Source organism: Danio rerio, chromosome 22 (genome assembly GCF_049306965.1).
Source record: "Danio rerio strain Tuebingen ecotype United States chromosome 22, GRCz12tu, whole genome shotgun sequence".
NCBI classification, from domain to species: domain Eukaryota; kingdom Metazoa; phylum Chordata; class Actinopteri; order Cypriniformes; family Danionidae; genus Danio; species Danio rerio.
The window spans coordinates 3,055,001-3,081,094 of NC_133197.1; the positions used below are offsets into that span (position 1 = coordinate 3,055,001).

Below are 26,094 nucleotides of genomic sequence, written 5' to 3' on the forward strand. Positions count from 1 at the left end.
TCATTCATTTTCCTTCGGCTTAGTCCCTTTATTCATCAGGGGTCGCCACAGCAGAATGAACCGCAAACCTATCCAGCATGTTTTACACAGCGGATGCCCTTTCAGCTGCAACCCAGTACTGAAAAACACCCATACACGCGTATTCACACACACTACAGATAATTTAGCTCACCCAATTCACCTATATCGCATGTGTTTGAACTGTGGGGGAAACCGGAGCACACGGAGGAAACCCACGCCAACACGGGGAGAGCATGCAAACTCCACACAGAAATGCCAACTGACCCAGTCGGGACTCGAACCAGTGACCTTCTTGCTTTTAACCACTGAGCCAGTATGTCGCCCCATTGTGAACATCTTCATCAATTACAAACGTAATCTGTAATGGGATTGAGTATTTTAATAAGTAGTTTACTCTAATATCAAGCGCTTGTTTTAGTAATATGATTATGTAATCCAGATTATATATGTTGCCAGAACGTTTCCTGATGGTTTATTAAATGCGCTTTCTTCAATTTATATCGATTTGCTTAGATTCCCCAACGAGATGCGGTATTATCCGAATATCGTTCATATATATATGGTTTGAGGCCACACGTGCGCATTCTGCGGGAAAAAGACCACTTCAAGGCAGCAGCGCGCGAGCGCCGCTTGCACAAATGAATGATTCACTCCTTGAGTCACACAAAAGATTTGTTCAAAATGAACGAATCGTTCAAGAACGACCCATCACTGACGTGACATGGAGGAACATGCAGTGCCTGTGTGGTGAAGTGATGGGAAGTTCTGATCATTTTACTGACTCGGATCTTTGAGTCTCGTTCATCGAGATGAACGAATCTTTTTTTGAGTCATTTCGTCATTTGGTTCAATTTGCCAAAATATGTTACAAATTGCTTCCAATTACATCTACAACTAGCCCAAAAGGTTGATCACATGACAAATAAGTCATAAATAGAAAACTATAAGAAGGAGAAAATACTAATTTGATGTTGACCTGCACTTTTGTCTATGAAGGTATTGTTGTGTCTTTACTCAGCTCACCTTTTCATGTCTTCAAATGTCAGTGGTTCGTCCACATTACACTGACAGTCACGTATAATCTCAACCAATGCACAGTCTAAGCCGATAGGAGCCATGATAATTAGTTCACCTTTCAATTCAATTCTTTTTCCGGCTCTAAACGCATATGATTGGCCCGTGAGGAACGAACGAATCAGACCCGATAGAGGACTCGAGAGATGAACGGTTCAATTCTTTTCCCACTCTAAACGCGTATGATTGGCTTCTGCTTTTCCAAGAATAACAACCCAAAAGACTTGAAATGAACGTTATCACCTGCCAAATGTGCGCACGCGCGGATGAACGAATCACTCACTGAGAGGAATCGTAGTTCCCGAGTCATAATGAAGATTCGTTCAAAATGAACGAATCGTTCATGAACGACACATCACTAGTGTGGTGAGAAATCTCACATGCACACGTCACACAGCGCCTGCACCAGTGTGCACCAGATTGTGTTTTAGGGCCTACTCACACTATGCCATTCGTACCGTGCCCAGGCCCGTTTCCCGGATTGTTTGAGAAGTGTGAGTGCGCTGAATCGGGCTCAAGCATGGTTCACTTGGCCGGCCCTGGCCCGGTTGGAAGAGGTGTGTCTGAGCGCGGTTCACTTGGGCTTTGACGCGGTACGCTTGTGTGTGAGTGCAAAACGCGCCAAAGCCCGAAACTGAAAGCGAGACGTGACTTTTAAGGGGCTGTTTCATATGGATTTATTAATCATTCTTACTGTTCAGTGAACGCAAACTGCCGTCGTTTATTAAAGACGCAAACTCCTCACTGCACGACAGCTGCACCTTCAGCAGACCTCCTTATTCCTGCAGCACGAGGGCTTTATGATTGTTTATGAGCGCCAAAAGTGGCGGATCTGTTCGGCGAAATATCTGACTGCGTGTCCCCGCATCCCTAAGAACTGTTTGGCGAAATATTTGACTGCATGTCAAACGACTGAAACGATATAACTAGAGAAATCTCCACTGTGCTGCTGAGTGAGAGAGCGCTTCTCACTGAACAGCCCAGCAGCGATGACATAAGCGTGCCGAAGCCCGTTTGTGGTGTGAGCGCGGGCCGTCGGGGGAGACCGGAGGGGGGACAAGCGTGCTTTGGCCCGGTTCGAGGCAACTGTACCTAGTGTGAGTACGGCCTAAAGGGCAACTATGGTGAAAAATCTACCTTTCAAGCTATTTGGACAAACATATGTGTATATATAGTGTATAGACCATCATATTGGGGAGATATAAACACACCCAGTCCTTTTTTTTTTTAATTTAACAACATAAAAACGGTGGACCAATTGGAGCGGTTTTCAGACCGACCACAACTTTATGTAGGAGTTACTTTACATAAACAGAGAGGGAAACCCTAGTGTTTAAATTATATTTTGCTTAAAATTTTTTTAATAAAGTTTTAATAAAGGCTTTAACTCTCAATTAACCATTTATGGGAAAATACCGGATATATATTGTATACCGTCATTCTCCCTAAAAATACCGGGATATATTTTGCCCATATCGCCAAACCCTACTTTACACAAATACATTACATTCCCTCAAGGTTAGGAGAATGTTTCCAAATCAGCCATGACATTCTGAAGAAGGTTAGTTTTTGGTTACCGAAATGTTCCCAGAACCTTTATATTTGATACCCAAAGAAGAGCCAAATGGGAACCAAACAGGTGTTTAAGCCACGGTTTTAACATGATATCACTGGAAAAAAAAAACATACCTCCAAGCCTGTGTCATGTCTCAGAGTCTCCAGCTGATATTCATCCATGTAAACTCCACTCGGCATCTTCTGCACTAGTAAAGCTTTCACGTCATGATCTGTTTCACTCCAGTAAACACTGTACTCCAGATCTCTATACAACACATCACAATTAAAACATGAATAAACCAATGAATATATATATATATATATATATATATATATATATATATATATATATATATATATATATATATATATAGAGAGAGAGAGAGAGAGAGAGAGAGAGAGAGAGAGAGAGAGAGAGACCTGTGAAATCCAGCTTTGGAAATGTTCACAGAAATGACCAGAGACTTCAGCCATTCAGTGGGAAAACAATCATCTGCTAAATAGGAACAAAATATGCACAAAGTTGTCACTTATAACGATAACTCATACATAAACCAACATTAACCAGTATGTTTAGCATCATAAATACCTTCTTGCGCATTTCCATGATGAATAAAACACAACACCGTTGCTAATAAATATAAATAAACCATCATTGATCCGCGCTCATGCTCTAATCCCAACTCCAAGTGTTTACTTCCGTGTCCGATGACGTCTTTCTGGTGGAGGGCGCCAATGAGCGTCGCGCTAAACTCCCTCTCTCAGTAGAAGAAAACGACAGAGAAGAAACATGGAAACCTCAGACAAATGACCACAACAAAGGTTTTATTCGGGTTACATTTAATTAATGGCTTATTTACGAGCTCGTCCGTCGTGTGGTCAATGCGAGCCTGTGTCTTTAAGAAAACATTCAGCGCGAATTGAGCAATGGTAAATATAAACGTACATTTCAACAATTGAAACGCTCGCGGTTGCTATAGTTACACTACACACAAATAGTTAACTCTAGACAGATTTTAATAGCGTTTTTTAAAATATTATTATAAATACATGTACTTATATAACAGTTTTTATTATATATTTTAAACAAGTGTAATTTATAAAATTTATTCATTTTCTTGTCAGCTTAGTCCCTTTATTAATTCGAGGTCGCCACAGCTGAACGAACCGCCAACTTATCCAGCACATTCTTAAGCAGCGGATGCCCTTCTAGACCCTATCTCTGGGAAATCATTTGTAAAATCTATCGATATAATGTAGACCGGGCAACGAAGTGGCGCAGTAGGTAGTGCTGTCGCCTCACAGCAAGAAGGTCACTGGTTTGAGCCTCCGCTGGGTCAGTTGGCGTTTCTGTGTGGAGTTTGCTTGGGTTTGCTCCGGTTTCCCCCACAGTTCAAAAACATGCGGTACAGGTAAACTGGGTAGGCTAAATTGTCCGTAGTGTATGTGTGTGTGGATGTTTCCCTGAGATGGGTTGCAGCTGGAAGGACATCCGCTGCGTAAAAACGTTCTGGATAAGTTGGCGGTTCATTTCGCTGTGGCGACCTGGGATTATTAAGGGGTCTAATCTGACAAGAAAATGAATGAATGAATAATGTAGGCCTATAGATGTTATGATATATATAATCATACATAATTATTTAATAAATATATATCACTCTATGTATGTACAACTTTAAATTTTTGTATTTATGTATTTTACAGACATTTATATTTTTTATTTAGTTTAATAGTTTGTACTATATTATTATATATTAATTTATAGATATCTGTAGATAAAAGTAGCAATTATTTGACTGACCCTTCATCATATTTAATATTTCTGCAGGTGGAGATGCAAATGTGAGCAAAAATGTCGATAGTAGCGAAGCGATGTGGAGTGAAATTTACTCCGCCGTCGATCATCATCATCTACGAGAACAAAACCTCTGGCAAGATGAGGAAGAGGGTCATTCCTGTCAGGAACTTCTCTCAGTACTCCGGTAAATCCATAACCATCAGACAAAGCATATTATGATATAATTCAGAGGATTTATGAAATACCTGCATGCATATGAAACAGGCTAGTGTGCAGTTCAAGCTTGCCTGTATATTCGAAATCCTTGCATGCATATTAAACTCATTTGCATGCGTTTGAAACCTCATATGAAAATGGCTTTCATGTAAATCTCCATATGAAACGTGCGTGCATTCGAATCTTATTTGCATGTGTATCTCCAACATGCCTGTATATAAACTGTTTTCGCATGCATATAAATCTTGCGCATGAAACTTGCATGTGTTTTAAACTTTCCAACAAGCATATTAATCTTTTTTAGCTTTATTCAAAGTACATTAAAACAAAATAATCAACACAAAAAGTGAATCTATGCTGTAGTTTACGAACAGAGACAGAAAACAAAAAAGGGATTTAAAGAAAGCGAGAGCGAATTACTAATATATATATATATACAGAGATATATCCAGCTGCAGAACCGCAGAACCACACACGTTTTAGGCACACACAGTCTAGGACACACGATTTAGGCAAACCATAGATGGTAACTAACTAACTCATTGGCATTATCGCCACCTATTGAATTTCACAAGTATGGTTTCCCATTTCAGTCATCATTATTATATCGTAACGATCATTTTAACATCTCTGCAGTTTCTGAACTCAAATTATGTAAATAAAAAAAAATTGGTTAAAGACACTCATGACTTTATTCATATGTGCACATAAAGAAAACATAACAGACCGCCCAATTGTAGGATTAAGTGTAATAAACTAATTCAGGATCTTAATATTATCATATTGGTTAAAATCACTTTGCTGTATAATATAAAAAGAAAACAATAATGTCACATTAAAATAAATTAGCATACTATAGTTAATCATTTAAACAATATATATATATATATATATATATATATATATATATATATATATATATATATATATATATATAGTTATAAACTGATTATCTTAACTGATTATCTGATTATAATTAAAAGTTTATATATAAACTACTATCTTTTACTAAACTGTCACAGCTGTTAGTTATATATATATATATGTATATATATATATATATATATATATATATATATATATATATATATATATTATATATATATATAAACTTTTTTTAATAATTATTAATAATTTGTTACTATTGCAAAATTTTGGTTTAAAAACAATTATTGCTTACTATAAATTACTATAGTACAAATGTGGGATATGATGGTTACTAGAAAGTTAAGCAAATAAACTATTAAATCGCTTGAGTAAAATATTAATATAGTGTTATACATGTTAAAATATTTTTATTACATATAATGTATTATTGCCTATATTAACTTGCTATTATTTCCTTACATAAATTAAACCTGTCCAATTTAGATTGTTCAGCAAGGCCGGCAAACGAGTATCTGCTATATTATTGTCAAATAATAATGACTGATCAGCTATAATGACTGATAAAAAACTGTTCAATCTATTATATTGAATGGCGATCGGAAACAATGCTCCCCATTCGCCCGTCTCGATCGCAATATTTGTGAAAAAAGTAAACACTTTTGTTTATTGTGTACAATATTTATTAACCATATATATCAAAATATATCCATGACGATGTCCAAGAAGACGTTAATATTATTAACATCCGTCGTAACCATATAGGTAGGCAAACCAGATTGTGTGTGCCTAAAACGTGTGTGGTTCTGCGGGCCTGCAGCTGGATATTATTGTATATACAGGGCTCTCCCGCTAGCCACTTTGGCTGGTTGGAAATCATTTTTACATTGTAGTTTTCTTAAAGCAGGGTTCGACAATAAGGATGGCCTAAAATGCGATCTTAGAATCGAGAAGCAGCACGATTGACAAAAATAAATGTGTTCGCGTAAGCAAAAGCAGGTGAATACCTTATGAGAGGATGATTACTCGCGCGCACAGCTGATGTGATGCGCATGACTGTTAAAAAGCGCGCGCGCTCCCGTTTACTTGCGCGAAACAACCGTGTGTAAAGGAAGTGAACTGCTGCGATCGGTTCTCTTTGAAATAGACAAGAAAAAAAATGTTTAAAGGGGGGCGATAAATTCTGAGATATATAGTTGAGGTCAGAATTATTAGCCCCCACTTAGATTTTTCATTTCTTTTTTTAAATATTTCCTAAATTATGTTTAACAGAGCATGGACATTTTCACAGTTTGTCTGATAATATTTGTTTGCATGCATAATAATCAGGGATGTCCAAACTCAGTCCTGGAGGGCCGGTGCATAGTTTAGCTCCAGCTTCCTTCAGCACACTTGCCTGGAAGTTTTAGTATACCTAGATAGAGCTTGATTAGCTGATGTGTTTAATTGGGGTTGGAACTAAAATACGCAGGACACTCTGGATATTATTGGGCACTCCTGATATTAATATTGCACATGAATGAGTTGTGCACTAATAATAGCATACATTAGTAACTTACTTGCGTTCCCATGATGTAACAGCTTGCTTAACTGTGCATGTGCGCAGATTGCAGCCGCGCGGCAGAGCGTTTGAAGCATCACGTGCGTCACAGCGTGTATCTGGAGTGTGTGTCTTTGGCTCAGCTGGAGAGACTTCACCTCCTCCTGCGGGATCATCTGCAGGGCGCGAGTCTGGAGGAGAGTCTGGCCGCCCACCGTCACCAGGAGGAAGAGGAGGATCTGAACAAGCTGAGCGATGAAGAGCTGAGCCGCAGGAAGGCACAGATGGACGATCTGTTCCAGCGCAACCGCAGACGCAGAGGCGACCCGGACTTCGTGTACGACCTGGAGGTGGAGTTCGGAGAGGGCAGCGTGAAGGAGACCTGCAGCTGGGACGAGGAGCAGTCCGACCAGGAGTTTTAGGACCACTGCGGACACCTTTCACAAGCAAAACACTGGTGCACACATTGGTTCCGTTTAGCTTTTGACGTGCTCCAAGAAACGTTTGATTTAATTTACGGTTCGTGTTTAGTTGCTACGTGTTATGTGAAGCATTTTGGGCAATTCAACTTTCAGTTACAATTATATTCCCGTTCTTCCCGTCCCTTTGTGCCCCCTGGTGGCATAGTCGCAAACTGCGGTTATACCAAAAAAACACAGTTATATATGTGGCTTTAAAACGGTTCGATTTATGTATTTTGTTAAGTTTTCCTTCTGTTGTATTTATATTGTGTATAATCACCAAAATAAAGAAAGAAAAAGCCGCTCGCGGCATAACAGAGCTGTGAAGGAGCGCTTTAGCCCGGTCTCACACACACATACAGGCATCTAAACGCGCACATAAACAAACATTTTAAATTTGACAAAAACTCTCGAAAACCTTTACTGTCTGCTGTGTCTTTAATATGGTGTAAAGATTATTATGCGTTATTGAAACATAAAGGAGGACGCAGCAAAAAACGTCACTATAAATTAAAACTACTTTATTATTTTATGCAGCAGCCTTACATTCAAAAGGGAAACATAAGGGTGTTCATACGCAAAAAGACCCCAGACTATAAGGCTAGATGTTTTCTTTCCCTTATTTCTTTGGCGCATGTACTCATGTGCGATCAGAAAACTGCCCGCCTCTCCTTTCACTCCGCCCCGAAGCCCCAGCTGGCCCTCCTTGGCCCAAGGTATTCGGCAGGCCGAAAAAGGCCGGCCACTGGCCCCAAGAAAGCCCCGCTTTGGCCCGATTAGGCCCCGGAAGTGACAGTGGAAACGCCACTGGCCTTGGCTCGCCCTGGCTCGCTCGCTTTAGGCGCGATAGTGGAAACGCGGCTATTCATACTCCTTTAGGCCATGTCCACACTAAATGAAAACGCATATTTTTGTCTCCGTTTTGCCCTTCCATCCACACTGAGACGCGTTTTTAGGAAACAAAAACGTATCTTTTTGAAAACGCTCTCCAAAGTGGATAAATTTGAAAACGCCGTTTTCGTGTCGTAGTGTAGACTGTGAAAACGGAGTCTTTCGAAAACGATGACGCGTTTTTTGTCATGTGACACTCAGTCATGTTACTAATTCGTTTACTTTATTTTCGTTGTGATTATGATTTTAGTGATGTCGTCCTTACTGTGAGGGTAAGCAGCGTCATCAGCAGGATACTGTTCTTTAAAGCGGTCCAGTATATCGGCGTATTTGTTTTGGCACGTCTCCCAGTCTACATTTCCAACTTTGTATTCATGTGTTACTCGAAGCAGCAACTCTACTTCATTGTCAGTCCATTTAAAAAACTCTGTGCTTTTCCTTGACATTTTGCCGCAACGTTTCAAAGAGCCGGAAAGAAAATAAACGTCAGCCGGAAATGACGCGTGACGAAGCGTCTTACGTTTCACGCATGCGCAGTACAGGTTGAAAGCATTGGTAGTCGTTTCAGTGTGGATGACAAAGTTTTGGAAAACGAATAGAAACGACAGTGTGGACGTGAAGCGTTTTTAGAGGAAAACTCCATTTTCAAATTTATCCGGATTAGTGTAGACATGGCCTTAGTGTGGCGGCGGTACCACTCAGGACGGTAATGCTCTGTTTAAAGTGTCACCCTCTGTAAATGCACTATATAAATAACGAAGTTGAGTTGAGTTGGTGCATTATAGCTCAAATGAATAAACAATTAATCGTGATTAATTGCATCCAAGATAGTGTTTACTTAATACATACGTGTGCATTGTGCATATACAATCACCGGCCACTTTATTAGGTACATCTTACAAGTACCAGGTTGGACTCCCTTTTGCCTACTGGACTGCCTTAATCCTTCATGGCAGAGATTCAACAAGCTACGGGAAATATTTCTCGGAAACTTTGCTCCATATTGACATGATAGCATCACACAGTCGCTGCAGGTTTGTCGGCTGCACATTCATGATGCCAATCTTACATTCCACCACAGCCCAAAGGTGCTCTATTGGATTGAGATCAGGTGATTGGGCAGGCCATTAGAATATTAATTGCAGCCAAATAAGTTTGTTTTGGCATCATATGTATGTGTTATAATGTATATGTGACACACACACGTGCACACATGGAAACAAAACAATTTAATTTGGTTACATAGATATGTCAATATATATGCAGTGTGTATCATCTAAATATAAATAAACATTTTCTCAGATATATGCATGCATGTGTGTAATATATGCGTGTATTTATATATACACATAATAAAAGTACACATTACAGACAGATTAGGTCAAAACAAACATTTATTTTGGATGCAAATAATCAAATTAATTTTTGCCCAGCTCTAATATATATTAAATTTTTTTTTTTTTTTTACCAATATATACACACAGTTCACACAAATATATTTGGTAAATATGAACTTTTATTTTAGAAGTGATTAATCATTTGAAAGGTCAATGCATTTCATATGGAATTTCAGAACTGCCTGTAAGATTAATATTAAATAAAATAAAGAGTGACGTAAAAATAAATACATAGAAAAACACAGAAAGCTTCCGGATTTTAACTCTGGTCTTCAAATATTGACTTTTTAAAATATTATTTATTTAAAACATAAATATATGCTAAATTTAAGCTACAACATTTACATCTTTTTTATTATCTGTATTTTAAAACATGTTTAAAACACTTATTATTTATAAGCCTTAGAAATTCATATTTGGCCTTATATCACTTATATAAATCAAATATTACTTAACTATTATTTATTGTATTAAAAAAAATAACAAAATAAATAAGCTTATTGCAACTTTTTTGTTATTTGTATTTTAAAATATTTGCTTTCAAAATAATTTAAAAACAGTATTAATTATTAACCTCACCACTATTATTTTTTAAACACACACACACACACACACACATATATATATATATATATATATATATATATATATATATATATATATATATATATATATATATATATATATATATATATTTTTTTTTTTGATGACATATGAAACTGAATATTGAGTAGGGGCAGAGTTTCTGTTTTTTTTTCACCTCTTATCTTAAACTCACAACTAATGGTTGAAAGGGGTGTGGCTAAGCATGTTTCACCCAATCAGAAGAAGGCTGCCTTTCAAAGGGAGAAGCTGATTGGCAGATTTTGATAAAAGATTGCAAAACCATAGTTTTGTTCAGTGGATTAATTTGCACAGATTAATAAGAGTAACAGTGTGGGCAAGCAAAATAAACAGTGTACATTTGATTTCATAAGGACTTAAACATTTCAACTTTCTTTTATAAAAAAAAATATATATTTAAATAAAAACATAACATCTAGATTTTCAAAATATGATCATAAATATTTTAATCCCACCAAAATAAGGAATTCTATGGGCTTTTGTTCACTAAAGAAAAATAGTCAAATATATTGAACAAATAAGGCAAAATAAAATAGAAATAAACCAAAAACTATTGTTTATTTCAGTTAGTCTGGCATAACGTAGAATTGTCAAATATATATCTTTATGTATTTATACAACAGTTCTGTCTGATTCTCGAATAATCTGATTGGATGATAGCTGTGCGATATTCTGCAATATCAGCACTATTACAGCCTCTTCACCCTTGTGTATTACTTCACCCACATAGAGGGACAGCAGATCAATAAACTCACTACAGTCTGACAAATATTCCTGCTGTTGGTCGACATAATGACCTTTTGAGGCTTTTTATGTGAGATTGTAGTTATTTAGATTGCAACTATGCAGTTTATTTATAAGGATTGGGCCCATTTTAAACATTTATCATTTCAGAGATCGGCAGCCATCAGCCTGTCGTACTAAGCAGAGCAAAGACAGTTGCACCACAAAACAGCAGCATAGACAGTATAATACGCCTTAGGGGAAAAAAACTCTGAGCTTTCTTTTTGTATTTCAAACTACAGCTAATCAAATCATTATAAAATTGATAAGTCGATCTCTTTTGTATGTTGTAGTGCTGTATTTATACCATAGTAATCTGCTAGTGTTTGCTTTGCTTTGGCTTTTTCGGGGTTAATTATTGTGATTCACTGATTGCAACAGAGAATACTGGGAGATCTCTGTAGACTGATGGCATTTCATGCTGTTCAGCCTTATAATCTTTAAATGTGAGCAAAACAAACTGTTTTGACATCACTTTAGACATAACATTAGGAAATCATTCCAACACTAGCTCTAAAGTGGCGTGTTTTTAAGCAAAGTTTTCTGCTGTTCTCAGGTCAGCTGCAGATGTGAATGAAAGGCGGAAGAAAGTAGTTCCTCATACAAAAGGATTTTGAGACTCTCTGTGTTTGATTTTCTTTTTTATATACACTATTATGCCAACAAACTGTTGTATAAACACAATATCACACGAGTAGCAGTGTGATATGGCTGTATATCAGCACTATTGGGACACTAACGTACAACAACGTACGCCTCCCACCAGTACTGATATACAGCCGAATCACACTGCTAGTCTTGTGATATTACTCATTTAGGATAGTAGTATAGTAATAAAACTTAAAAACAACACTGATGCATATCAACAAAACTTGACATACACTTCAAACGACAGAAGCGTTGTAATGGTAAATATTTATTCATTTTTACCAAAAGCTGTACGGAACATCTAGTCCATATGTTCATATCCAGGAGTCTTTAAAGATGAAAAAATAAATCGCTACTTGATTGTCACACTTTCAACCCGGTGGACTTTACTGATGACGCAATATAGCATGTGTTCTATAAGGTAGTCAATATGATAGAAGAAACATCTGAGGTTTCATATTTGGAGCACATATTCAGTCATAAAATAACACAGAAGCAGCGTTAACATCGATTCATCTTACTTTGGTAGATCCTCTGACATTTTGATGGAGTCTCTGACTTCTAAAGGAATGAGAAACGACGGTAAATTCCCGATTAAAAGTGCATTAACACGGCAGAAACCTGCGAAATCGAGCCTTTAAACATTCGGATGAAACTGTGCGTGCGATGTATAGAAGGCCATTAGCGCCGAAACTCTATAAAGATTCGAACGTAATCATGCCAATAAGACTGCTGTATTGGAGAGTATATTTCTTGTCGTCTTACCATAGCAAATGTAGAATCACCACAACATAGAAAACTACAGTGTTGGGTCATTTGTTTATATTTCTGTAGTTGCGCTACCATAGCAACTGTAGAATCACCACAACACAGGAAACTAGAGTATTGAGTCATTCGTTTATATTACTGTAGTGTTACTATAGCAACTTTAGAATCACTACAACACGGGAAACTACAGTATTGGGTTGTTTTTGTTTATATTACTGCATATGTTGTGCTACCATAGCGACTGTAGAATCACCACAAAACCGGAAACTACAGAACTGGGTCATTTGTGTTTATATTACTGTAGTTGCTGTGTTACTATAGCAACTGTAGAATCGCCACAACATAGGAAACTACAGTATTGGGCCATTTTTGTTTGTATTACTTTAATTGTTGTGTTACCATAGCGACTGTAGAATCGCCAAAACATAGAAAACTACAGTGTTGGGTCATTTGTTTATATTACTTTAGTTATCGTGTTACCATAGCAACTGTGGAATCGCCACAACACAGTAAACTACAGTATTGGGTCATTTGTTTATATTACTGTAGTTGTTGTGTTACCATGGCAACTGTAGAATCATCACAACACCGGAAACTAAAGTATTGAGTCGTTTTTGTTTATGTTACTGTTTTTGTGTTACCATAGCGACTGTAGAATCACAACAGCATAGAAAACTACAGTATTTGGTCGTTTTGTTTATATTACTGTAGTTGTTGTGTTACCATAGCAACTGTAGAATCACCACAACACCGGAAACTAGAGTATTGGGTAATTTGTTTATATTACTGTAGTTGCTGTGTTGCTATAGCAACTGTAGAATCACCACAACACCGGAAACTAAAGTATTGGGTCATTTGTTTATATTACTGTAGTTGCTGTGTTGCTATAGCAACTGTAGAATCACCACAACACCGGAAACTAAAGTATTGGGTCATTTGTTTATATTACTGTAGTTGTTGCGCTACCAAAACAACTGTAGAATCACCACAACATAGGACACTAGAGTATTGGGTCATTTGTTTATATTACTGTAGTTGCTGTGTTACTATAGCAACTGTAGAATCGCCACTACATAGGAATCTACAGTATTGGGTCATTTTTGTTTGGATTACTGTAGTTGTTGTTACGATAGAAACTGTAGAATCGCCAAAACACAGGAAACTACAGTATTAGATGAGGTGTTTAAATTACTGTAGTTTCTGTGTTACTATAGCAACTGTAGAATCGCCAAAACACAGGAAACTACAGTATTAGATGAGGTGTTTAAATTACTGTAGTTTCTGTGTTACTATAGCAACTGTAGAATCGCCACAACACTGGAAACTTGAATATTGGGTCATTTTTTTATATTACTATAGTTGTCGTGTTACCACAGCAACTGTGGAATCACCACAACACCAGAAACTATAGAACTGGGTCATTTGCTTATATTGCTGTAGTTATTCTGTAACCACAGCAACTGTAGAATCACCACAACATAGAAAAAACAAAAGAATTTGGTCATTTTTGTTTGTATTACTGTAGTTGTTGTTACCATAGCAACAGCAGAATCGCCACAACATAGTAAACCACAGTTTTGGGTCATTTTTGTTCATATTACTTTTATTTAATTATTAGTTATTGTGTTACCATAGTAACTGTAGAATCGCCACAACATAGGAAACTAGTATTAGATGAGTTGTTTATATTACTGTAGTTGTGTTACCACAGCAACTGTAGAACGATCAGATTACTTAACGTACTTATCGTAGATACTACAATTGACCATAGTATTTTTTTTTATCTGGGAAGAATATGTATTTAAAACATGTTTTGTTTTGAGGACAACTTAAATTAAATGTTTTGAGTGACTCGAAATATTGACTAGTTAAACGGACTGATAATTGGTAGTCACAATGACAACATCAACACATTGTGTTTCTTTACAGACTTCTGGAGCTGATGGCCTTCCACGCAAAACACATTTCCTGTGAACAAAAACAAGGAATGACGCAAGATGTGATTGTCAAACTCAAAACGGAAAAAAACCTCAAATGATGCCATTTAAACTCCACGATTTTAGGTAATTTTCTGCATTTACATAATTTAGAACAATAAAATATCCTGCGCTTTAAAAGTTCCGCTTTGCTCGAACAACAGGAAGAGTTTGAAAGCAAATCTGACAAAAGGAAAAGTAGTCGCATTACTTTAAGTGCAGCAAACTCGTCATCTGAAGAGATCCACGCTAAAAACATTTCATGAGCACAAGAAGCACAAGAGTGGATGCTTGAAGCTTTGTAAAAACAAAAATACATACTAATGAGTAAGTAAAAAGAAAAATATATGTATATATGTCATATATAATATATTCTAAATTGCCTGAAAGACATTTGACAACACATCATGAAACAAATGGAAACATTTCAAGTACTTTGAAAAATAAAAACTTTGTTTTCCTTGCGAACCTCACGTATTTCATCATGGTCATATAAAGGAATATATATATGTATATATATATAATCCTATTTTACCACTTAGACAAAATACATATACATATATAGATATAGAAATGTAATCTCTCAACGTTACAAAGGTGCATCTCATTTCTTCTTTCGGTCCTGAGTGCATCGCGGACAAAACCTAGAAAATTAACAGCAGAAACGTTCAGGTTTAAAACATTGACGTTTAAGGTTTTGCATTTAGCACAGGTTTCAGAGGCAATTTAAAGACTTTTTAAAGACACAATATGTATTTTCTCCACTAGATGGCATGCATTCTCAACAAACAAAGGCGTAATGTGGAATCATGGGAGTTGTGGTCTTCATCGTCCTACTGGACTCCTGCAGAAATCAATCTGGGCAGTAAAACTGCAGAGCTTTTGTTATGCCACAGTCCAGCACTTCTGGTTCACCATTCAGCTCGTGATCACGTGAAGAAGAAGCACTGTTCTAGTGGTTTTTGGATATTTTAATTATAAAAATCAAACATATTGAGCCCTGAACTCAACACTTCCATCCAAAGGCAAAGTGCACACACTACACATTTGTTCAAAACCCGAGTTCACCCAAAAATGAAAATGATGTCATCCTTTATTTTACTTTTTCTACTATGGAAAACAATAGTAACAAGTTTCCAGCCTTCTTCAAAATACCGTATTTAGTGTTCAACAGTAGAAGAAACTCAGTAGAATAAAGAAAGGTAAACAACCACTTGAGGTTGAGTAAATACAGAGCATTTATTTTTGGGTGAACTGTCCCTTTAAAGTCTAAAATGGGTTTTGTGAAAGAAAGCCTCCAGGTTGAATTTGATCATGTTTCAGAGAAACAAAACCCACTAATCTACCCACAACATGACAGCCTGGCTGGTGTAAAACGTTTAAAGGCTGTTTTCAGAGTTTGCCTTAGTAGGGCAGTAAATATAAGACTTTTACTAAGGCCTAAAGTGATGCCTTTGAAATTCTAGACTTATCAAGAGCCAACAGAAACCCTTTAAAAAGACAAACGTACCATTTCCCTTTGGGCTTTGTTGTCAGATCGACGCAGGCGAAGTGAAACCACTCAATGGGACACTGTAAAGAAAAGAACGTTTGTTAAATAGAAGCATTGAGGAAAGACTTAAAGAAAGTTGACCACGCAATGTATATTTAGTCTAAACATGAGTTTCATATGTTGAACGCAAAAGAAGATATTTCGAAGAATGTTGAAAAACAGGTAGCCACTGACTTCCGTTTTTGCTCCTTCTTCAGAAAAGGAATGTCATGATTATAGAAATTGGCTAAAGATTGATGATCCATTTGTTTGTGTTTAACGCCATGGCAGCTTCTATGGCTAATTTCATGGTGAGGAATATGTATATCGGAGGTACCGATTATATAAGATTTTACAATTAGTTGTGTTATAACCCCCTAAATCTGTATTTGAATTAACGGTGGTAAAATCGCTTCAAAACAATCAAAATACATTTCTCACAGAATTAAAAACCAACACAATCTAATAATACATGATTACCAACGTTTAGCATATTTCAAGGAATTTGTCTCTTATATGTAGATGGTTAATTACCTAATAAATAACTGTGATTGACTTGAACATTTACTGTATATAAAAGTACAGTTTATATATTTTACCATGTATGTGACGGCTATTCTAATGGTTAGAATTCTGGAATAAATACAAACATATTGAAATAAATGTTTAATATTTGTAGACATATTACACATATTTAAATACGTTTAATATAACTCCCTGGAAAGCCATCGCAAATGTGAAAGTGAAAGTAAATTTGAAAGTGAAAGTGAAAGTACTTGAGTTTAAAACAGCGGCCATGTATTTTGGTTTATGGTAAAGGAAGTGCAGTAATCATAGTCATCGTCACTCCTATTCAGAATATATTTTGTGTTCTACAGAAAAAAGAAACGATTTTAAGGTACTTTAGGGTAAATAAATGTTCAGTTTTGGGTGAACTATCTCTCTGAAAAAATTTGATTGTGCTCTTACATCTGGGTTGTCACATCCGATCATTTCTCCGTATGACACTTGGTGACACAGGCAGTAGGTAGGTTCGTTGGGATCGACGGGCATGTCTAAAACGTCTGACGGATGAACCGGTAAGATGGATTCTGGGAACTCAGGACTATGCAATCCAAAGAAAACAGAGTAAATTTCACTTCAAAATATTTGTTGTCATCGTTTTCTATGTGCTTTTTGACACCAACCTGTTCTTCATTTTCTTTTTCCGCGGCGATTCGTCGTCTGAAGATTTCCGTCCTCTTCCTTTGGGGCGCCGTTTCTCCTTCAGGTTTCCTCTGCCAGTGACCTCTGTGAAGAACAGTGTTTGGGTTTATTTTCTTAATGCATCATTAAAGTATAATTTACAGCTGCTCAAATATGGGAAAAAAATCATAATCAATATTAGGATGGTGCCAAACAGGGATGGCTAACCACACTAACCTGTGGATTATTCAGACACAAGATGGCGCCAAACTGATAAAAATGCAAAGCTGACAGAAACTAAAACAGCTGATGGAGTATACACTAACCTGCACATTATTTAGACACAAGATGGCGCCAAACTGTCAGAAACGTAAAGCTGACAGAAACGAAAACAGCTGATGGAGTATACACTAACCTGGACATTATTCAGACACAAGATGGCGCCAAACAGTCAGAAACGTAAAGCTGACAGGAACGAAAACAGCTGATGGAGTATACACTAACCTGCAAATTATTCAGACACAAGATGGCGCCAAACAGTCAGAAACGTAAAGCTGACAGAAACGAAAACAGCTGATGGAGTATACACTAACCTGCACATTATTCAGACAAAAGATGGCGCCAAACTGTCAGAAACGTAAAGCTGGCAGAAACGAAAACAGCTGATGGAGTATACACTAACCTGCACATTATTCAGACACTAGATGGCGCCAAACAGTCAGAAACGTAAAGCTGACAAAAACAAAAACAGCTGATGGAGTATACACTAACCTGCACATTATTCAGACACAAGATGGCGCAAAACAGTCAGAAATGTAAAGCTGACAGAAACGAAAAACAGCTGATGGAGTATACACTAACCTGCACATTATTCAGACACAAGATGGCGCCAAACTGTCAGAAACGTAAAGCTGGCAGAAACGAAAACAGCTGATGGAGTATACACTAACCTGCACATTATTTAGACACTAGATGGCGCCAAACAGTCAGAAACGTAAAGCTGACAAAAACAAAAACAGCTGATGGAGTATACACTAACCTGCACATTATTCAGACACAAGATGGCGCAAAACAGTCAGAAATGTAAAGCTGACAGAAACGAAAACAGCTGATGGAGTATACACTAACCTGCACATTATTCAGACACAAGATGGCGCCAAACTGTCAGAAACAAAGCTGACAAAAACGAAAACAGCTGATGGAGTATACACTAACCTGCACATTATTCAGACACAAGATGGCGCCAAACTGTCAGAAACAAAGCTGACAAAAACGAAAACAGCTGATGGAGTATACACTAACTTATGTTTTATTCATTTACTAGACGGCGCTTAAAAACATAAATGTGAAAGTATATAAATATGAAGGTATTTTCTGAAGATCAAGATGAGTGGAAGTTCCCAGATGAGTCTGTGTTATTTAGAAGTTGTTATCTGGGAATAAAATACCTTGGGAAGCCACAACTAACCAATCAGACGCGAGTATTCCAGACAGCCGTATATATTTATGTTATGTATCGAGTAATTTATAATTTAGAGTTTAATGTCTTACTCTTGTGCGTTCTGTTATCTGGACTCTCATAGCCGCTAACGTCCAGCTTCTCCTTCAGCTCGTTCTCAAAGCGAGCCAGATCAGCGTCCAGTCTTCTGATGTGCTTGTCCACCTGGTTGTTTTAAACAAAAATATAATCGGATCTATAATAAACTCTGTAGAAATGCAGATATTGTAATGAACACAAAAAGAAAAACTTATCACTTCTGCTCCAGCATTTTGCAAAACCTTTTATTTATAAATGAATGAGATCCAGCACTGACCATCTCGTAGGTCTGCATGGCGAGCTGCACTTTATCGTCGCTGTACTCTTTGCATTTGCTGAAGCCGTTCTGGATCTTCTGCAGATGCTCCACTCTCTGATCTGGGGCCAGGTTGCGCACATTAGCGATGTATTCCTCCGCCAGTTTATCGATTTCACATTTCTTCTCTGAAAAAAAGAAGAGACAAAAGAAAGACAAAAAAATTCCATAAATCTATATCATTATTGATTAAATATGGATTTTTTTAATTAATTTAATTATGTGACATTAATATAAATATTTGTTTGCATTGTGTTATAAACAATTAGATATTTCATTTCAGTTCATGCTATCCGTGATCAATATACATGTATATTAATTTAATTTTATTTATATGTATAATTTATTACTATGTATAATTGAAACAAATTAATTCAATATAATATAGACCTACTATATAATATTAATGATTTAATGCACAAATAATTAAAATACAATATATATGTTAAATCGCATTGATTTTTGGTTAAATCTGCTAAACGTAAAAATTTTTTTAAAAATGGGAATTGATTATTCGTAAACAACATATATATCAAAATATAGCATTTTAATATTAATGTATTAAATGACTAAATATATTATTTATTTATTTAATAATTTAAATAAATGTTATAATCACAGGTATAATATGCCTGCAATGTGGAATATTTTATTTTGGATGTTAACTAAGGCATGAATATTAATGATTTGAATGCATAATAAAATGCCTTTTTATGTATAATGCACCACAATAATAATCAAATACATAAATAAATAGTAATTACAGGATCCTTTTTAATTGGGTTTTGGCAGTTGATGCTACAATCTATAAAATGTTTGATTAATTATAGATTTATTTCATAGTAATTTAATAATTCAGCAATAAAATTAAATATTTGTTGAATTATAAATTTTATATATATATATATATATATATAAAATTTATAATTCAACAAATATTTAATTTTATTTATTTTTATTTATTTATTTATTTATTTAAATTTTATATATATATATATATATATATATATATATATATATATATATATATATATATATATATATATATATATATATATATATATATATGGTCGAAGCAGTGGCGTAGTAGGTAGTGCTGAGCCTCACAGCAAGAAGGTCGCTGGTTCGAACCTCAGCTTAGTTGGCATTTCTGTAAGGAGTTTGCATGTTCTCCCTGCGTTCGAGTGGGTTTCCTCCGGGTGCTCCGGTTTCCCCCACAGTCCAAAGACAAGCTGCAGGTAAATTGGGTAGGCTAAATTGTCCATAGTGTATGAGTGTTTGAGGGTGACAGGCCCAGATGACAGGCGGGCTGGAATGTGTACAAAAGTCGTTATCATATGGACAAGTCTAAAATGGCTTGTTCCAAAGAGCCGACCCCGCAACCATACGGGACTAAGGCCAAAGAAGAAGATATATATATATTATATATTATTATATATATGTAATTTAGTAAATAATACAAGTCATCAAATACAAAATTAATTACAATAAGATTTTTTTTAGCCAGCGTAATATTAAGTGAGGGTTAAATATTAATATTTTACACATGTTATTTAAATTGGAGAATGGGCCACATTAATAGTAAAATATCTAAATATATTTAAACAGTTATAAACAGTGTTTTTGGTAAACCGTGCTGATTGGTCAGTAGTGTCCCCCAGTATAGGCAGTGCGCAGTGGCAACTCACCTTCGGCTCTGTTGTCCAGCTCCCGCATCAGGGTGAAGTTTCTCTGCAGCTCACAGGGCAGATTTTCAATACCTGAGCTCAGAAAAACAGACGGCATCTAGTTTAGCAGTATACAAAAATCCAGTATAATCAATTACAACTCGTATAAATCTAGGAAAAGCAATATGAACTTAAACCAACCCAAAACAGTGATAATACACAGCAGGAAAAAGAAACCAAGAGACAAATTTCTTCACACTCATTTTTACAAAAGGTGTAAGTATCAGTAACATCACAATATTTGGACAAGAGTGCATTACTACAATACAGTACAATATTGTGACAATTTTTATAGTGCACTATATTTTATTTTTTAGGGTTTGCAAAATTTATATGGTAACAACAGCTATTTTTATTTTTGCACAAATTATTCGCCCCCCTGTGACTTTCTTTTTCTTTTTTCAATATTTCCCAGATGATGTTTAACAGAGCAAGGAAATTTTCACATTAAGTCTGATAATATTTTTCCTTCTGGAGAAAGTCTTATTTGTGTTATTTCGGCTAGAATAAAAGCAGTTTTTAAGTTTTTAAACACCATTTTAAGGTCAATATTATTAGCCCCGATAAGCCATTTTTTTTTCGATAGTCTACAGAACAAGCCATCATTATACAATAACTTGCCTAATTACCCTAACCTGTCAAGTTTACCTAATTAACCTAGTTAAGCCTTTAAATGTCACTTTAAGCTGTATAGAAGTGTCTTGAAAAAGATCTAGTCAAATATTATTTACTTAGTCATTTATTTAGTCATCATGGCAAAGATAAAATAAATCAGTTATTTGAGACGAGTTATTAAAACTATTGTTTATAATGTGTTGAAAAAAATCTTTCAGTTTATCAGAAAATGGGGAAAAAATAAACGGGGGCTAATAATACTGACTTCAACTGTACATACAACAACGCAATATAAAAGATGAACATAAAAAAACTAATATAACAGGTAAAAAAAAATAAATAAATTACACTAAACATTTATTAATTATTAAACTTGATTCTACATCAAATGATTTTAAGAATTAACAGGGGATTTAAATGAACTATTATTATAGTTGATACACATCTCAGATTTTTTGCTTTTCGACAATTTAAGTAGAAATAAAGAAATCAAAATCGATACAAATAATTATTAATGTGGGTGATGACTAGCAATTTCTGTTTATGTATGTGAAATTTTGCCAACAAAATAAAGAGATTAACAATATATTCGAAATCGAAGACATGAGAACGAAACATTAATGGACTTTTTTTTTCCTTAAAAGCAAAGACAACAACAACAACAAAAAGCAATATTAGAGAGGTACACACATACATATACACTATATGAGCAATATCACACGAGTAGCAGTGCGATATGGCTGTATATCGGCACTGGTGGGAGGCGTGCGTTGGCACGAGGCTGCAGGCTGAGTATACAGCCATATCGCACTGCTACGAGTGGGATATTGCGTTTATACAACTATTTGAAGGCATAATTGTGTATATAAAAACAAAAATCAAACATGGAGAGTCTCAAAAACCCTTTTGTATGAGGAACTACTTTCTTCCGCGTTGGATTTAAATCATAAGCTGACAGTTAAACAGCTGAGCGAGCATCTTTTAAACTTCAGATCTGTAGTGTCTGCTTGTTGCTGGCTGTCTGTGGGCGGAGTAATACACAAAGGGTAAAGAGGCTGTACGGGTGCTGATATTACTTAATTATATAACGGCTATCAGCCAATCAGATTCGAGAACCAGACAAAACTGTTGTACGTGTTGATCCAGTGTTTGGAGAGCGAGACGATTTCCAGTTAATTAAAAAGCATTTTTTCCAGCCGTTCCAGCCAGTAGTGTTTTTTATGATGAGATGTATCTAGTAGTTCAGTGTCGCCTAATATCCAGATTCTAGGATCGTAGCTGAGTTGGATATCTGTAACTTTTGAAGATACGTCAATTATATATTCCCAGAAATCCGACTACACAGGACAACTCCAAAGCACATGCAGCAAGTCTCCATCAACTGCATTGCACCTTTGACATTTTGGGGATATATTAGAATTAAGCGTGAATTTTTGGGAGTATAATATGTCCGATGCAATATATTAAATTGGATTCGTCTATGTTTAGTGCATATTAAAGTAGTCTGCATTCTGTTCACAATGCACTACCACTCTACCATGTCATATGTGCAGCAAAGATCTTCCGCTCACTTCCGTTTCAAAATATTATTGTTGTTTGCTTTTAAAGTGTTTGATATTATGCAGCAGCCTATAGATGTAAAATTTCTTGGGGACAATATAACTGTATTATGCATGACATTTTCAAGTGGTGATGATAGGTTTGAACTTTTATAGGAATGTCTTCACAGTAATCTCTTTAACCCAGTGTCTTATATTCAAGACTTTTGCTGGATTTGTTTTTATAATTAAAAAATTATATATTTTAATGTAAAATAATAACAAAGTTTTGTCATTTTAAAAATATATTTTGCTAGATCCTTCCAGAAACTGTTTACAACGCTGCATTCAAAAGATAAACAGCAAAGGCTCTCTTTATCTGCATTGCAGAAACTACAGATGTCCTCCATTTCAATGTACTTTAACAGTAAATATTTCACTGGGTAAATTGTATGTAGTATTTTAAAATGAATTTCCTTAGTGTTATTTTTTATTAGAGTATTTGAAAGGAGTTAACCAGGCTCTAAATAATACTGAATATAATAAGTCCCAGAAAAATTTGCCTCTAGGAGTAATTTTATTTTGCTTCTGAAAAGTATTACGAATTTGTTTGCGATTATATTTTTTTAATAAGTTAATTCAACACCTTCTTTGGTTTAAATTTGGGTTTACATGAGACAGAATATGATTATAACAAGTTGAATCATTTTAACAGGGAGAGATTTAATAACTAAATTAAATTCTCTAAAGAGTATTGGGAAATTGTAAACAGACACGAGTTTATATGATAGTATTCCTGGTACTGTAGAAAAGTTTTACAGGCTGATTATTGTGTCTGTTAAACCAAACAACAGCTAATTTGTAAAGCGTTCCCCACATACATTATGACGTCACAACCTCCCGTAGAGACAAGTAGTGTTTATCAGCGGTTTTAAAACACCTTCGGACTTAAAAATAATGCACGTTGTGTTCATAACAGTTCGTCGTGACAATTGTTAGCTTCTTAAAATTCTGCTGTACTATTTTATTGAACATGAAAGTCCAAATATAAAACCAAGAAGATACCACTACCTCAAAACATGTGACATCAAGGCACAAAAGTAATCCAAATGTAATCCAAATGTAGTCGGAGTATCTCCTAAACGTGTAATCTACGAGACTGTATTACTTACTACACATTTTGTCACGTAATTTGAACTCAAATCATAAGTAATCTGCTGTTTACATATGAAAGCAAAGTTCTAGATTGAGTTCTCGGTTTATTTTAGGACAAAAAAAAAACACACGTTTACTGTACAAATACCGGATTAAATACGCACATCCTTTACATTTACACATATAAAGTCTCGTTCGCGACGTAAACAAACACATGAGTTTGTTTACGTAGCATGTTGTTAGCATACTGGCTAACCACTTTCTGTCACGTATGTACAACTTCCTGTAGTTTCATGATTGATGTATATATGGTGAATTTAACTGCAAAATAGAACCATAATACGGATGCATGTTGAAATATATATCAGAAATTATTATTTTAAGCTGCTGTCTTATTAGCTCGCTAATGCTAATTTGACATTAGCCACCAAAACAACATCCTCCGTCGCTTAAAATCTCTCATTCCTTCTGAAAGATAGATGAAAGCCGCTGTAAATGTGCCGAAATGATTTATACTCACTGTCTAGATAATGTTCGAGGTAAATCGCCGTCGCCATGTGTAAAATCTTCACTCGTTTCCAGTGTGTTTTTCTCCTCTCGTCCGCGTGAGCTGGAACAACATTGGCATGTCATGAATAATTAATGAGGCAACTCTCTGCTAGACGCTGATTGGCGCTGGATTTGAATGACGTTGTTTGATTGGATGGCAGTGGGGCTTGGCTCATTAGTGTTATTTTGACGTAATGATAGATAGATAGATAGATAGATAGATAGATAGATAGATAGATAGATAGATAGATAGATAGATAGATAGATAGATAGATAGATAGATAGATAGATAGATAGATAGAAAGTTGCATGGATGGATGGATGGACGGACGGACGGGCGGATGGACGGATAGATAGATAGATAGATAGATAGATAGATAGATAGATAGATAGATAGATAGATAGATAGATAGATAGATAGATAGATAGATAAAAAAGTAACATAAATAATTGTGAAAATTCGGAAATTCCATATGGAAGCACCTGTGGCAATATTTTTAGCATAGCATAATCAAAACAACATGGGTCGTTTTAATATTGAGAACCAAATATGATTTTCATTCTATAATTAAAGTTGATGAAAAGTTTGAAAAAAAGATGTTTGAATAAAATATGTATTTATTTTGAAATAAAATAATAATATTAGTAAAAAATCTACTAAAATATCATACATTTTTATATGTAACTAGTGTTACATTATCAACTGAAATTTATTATTAAAGCAATTATTATTAAGAAATTTTATTGAATTTAATATTGTCATTTAGTTCTATTTAATTGTATACTATTAATGATCATACCACAATAATGAACTATTAAATACTTATAAACACTTCATATGATCTTATTTTAATAATATAAATAATTATGAATAAAATGTAATATATACAGTAATATAATGTATAATTATTATAGCAAAGCAATAAAAATATTCAGTACTACTTGGAATGCATTATTAATATAATATCTTCACTTTATTATATTATATTGTAATAAAAACATTATTATTTGAGACAAAAATAAATACACACTTCTAACAAGATATCTTAACATAAAAAATTTATTTAAATAAATAGTTACAAGTTTACATTTCAGACATATAACAAAAAAATTTTATATACCTCCACAATGTCAGACAATATATTGTAAAATAATGTAATGCAAGATCATATATATTCCCTACAGAGAGCAAGTTCGCCATTCAATCAACTTCATTTTCAGCTACTATAAATGTATTCTGAAATGTCGTAGTATTAATACAATAAAAAGAGTACATATATAGAATATATAATATTAATAACT

At 35.2% G+C, this 26,094-nt stretch overlaps 3 protein-coding genes across 10 annotated transcripts in view; 1 reads left to right on the top strand and 2 right to left on the bottom strand.

The window, feature by feature from the left end:
* Positions 1-7,419, bottom strand: part of pigx (phosphatidylinositol glycan anchor biosynthesis, class X) — a 10,242-nt gene extending 2,823 nt beyond the window's left edge. For 2 of the 5 annotated variants that reach the window (XM_073936692.1, XM_073936691.1), the window contains exons 1-4: positions 7,111-7,419; positions 3,242-3,410; positions 3,073-3,148; positions 2,785-2,917 (exon numbers count right to left, since the gene is read on the bottom strand). In XM_073936692.1, the coding sequence (XP_073792793.1) occupies positions 2,785-2,917; positions 3,073-3,148; positions 3,242-3,410; positions 7,111-7,122 (390 nt within the window). In that variant the 5' untranslated portion in view covers positions 7,123-7,419. Of the gene's footprint in view, positions 1-2,784; positions 2,918-3,072; positions 3,149-3,241; positions 3,411-7,110 lie in introns of those variants that run through there. The other 3 variants (XM_073936693.1, XM_073936694.1, NM_001126436.1) reach the window with 3 other exon arrangements.
* On the top strand, positions 3,321-17,312 carry cep19 (centrosomal protein 19). Of its 4 annotated transcripts, XR_012397488.1 has the most exons (5): positions 3,416-3,582; positions 4,481-4,634; positions 7,158-7,548; positions 14,593-14,726; positions 15,408-17,312. XR_012397488.1 is itself a non-coding variant. In NM_001033734.1 (4 exon segments), coding segments are annotated over 2 exon segments (486 nt in total). In that variant the 5' UTR covers positions 3,321-3,582; positions 4,481-4,504; the 3' UTR covers positions 7,514-7,748; positions 8,416-8,788.
* On the bottom strand, positions 15,095-24,855 carry ing5a (inhibitor of growth family, member 5a). Its single transcript, NM_001100049.2, is given in 8 exon segments — positions 15,095-15,283; positions 16,150-16,211; positions 17,140-17,275; positions 17,358-17,460; positions 18,907-19,018; positions 19,170-19,336; positions 20,897-20,968; positions 24,764-24,855. Coding segments are annotated over 8 exon segments (729 nt in total). The 5' UTR covers positions 24,801-24,855; the 3' UTR covers positions 15,095-15,243.
* Positions 24,856-26,094: the final 1,239 nt, after the last annotated feature.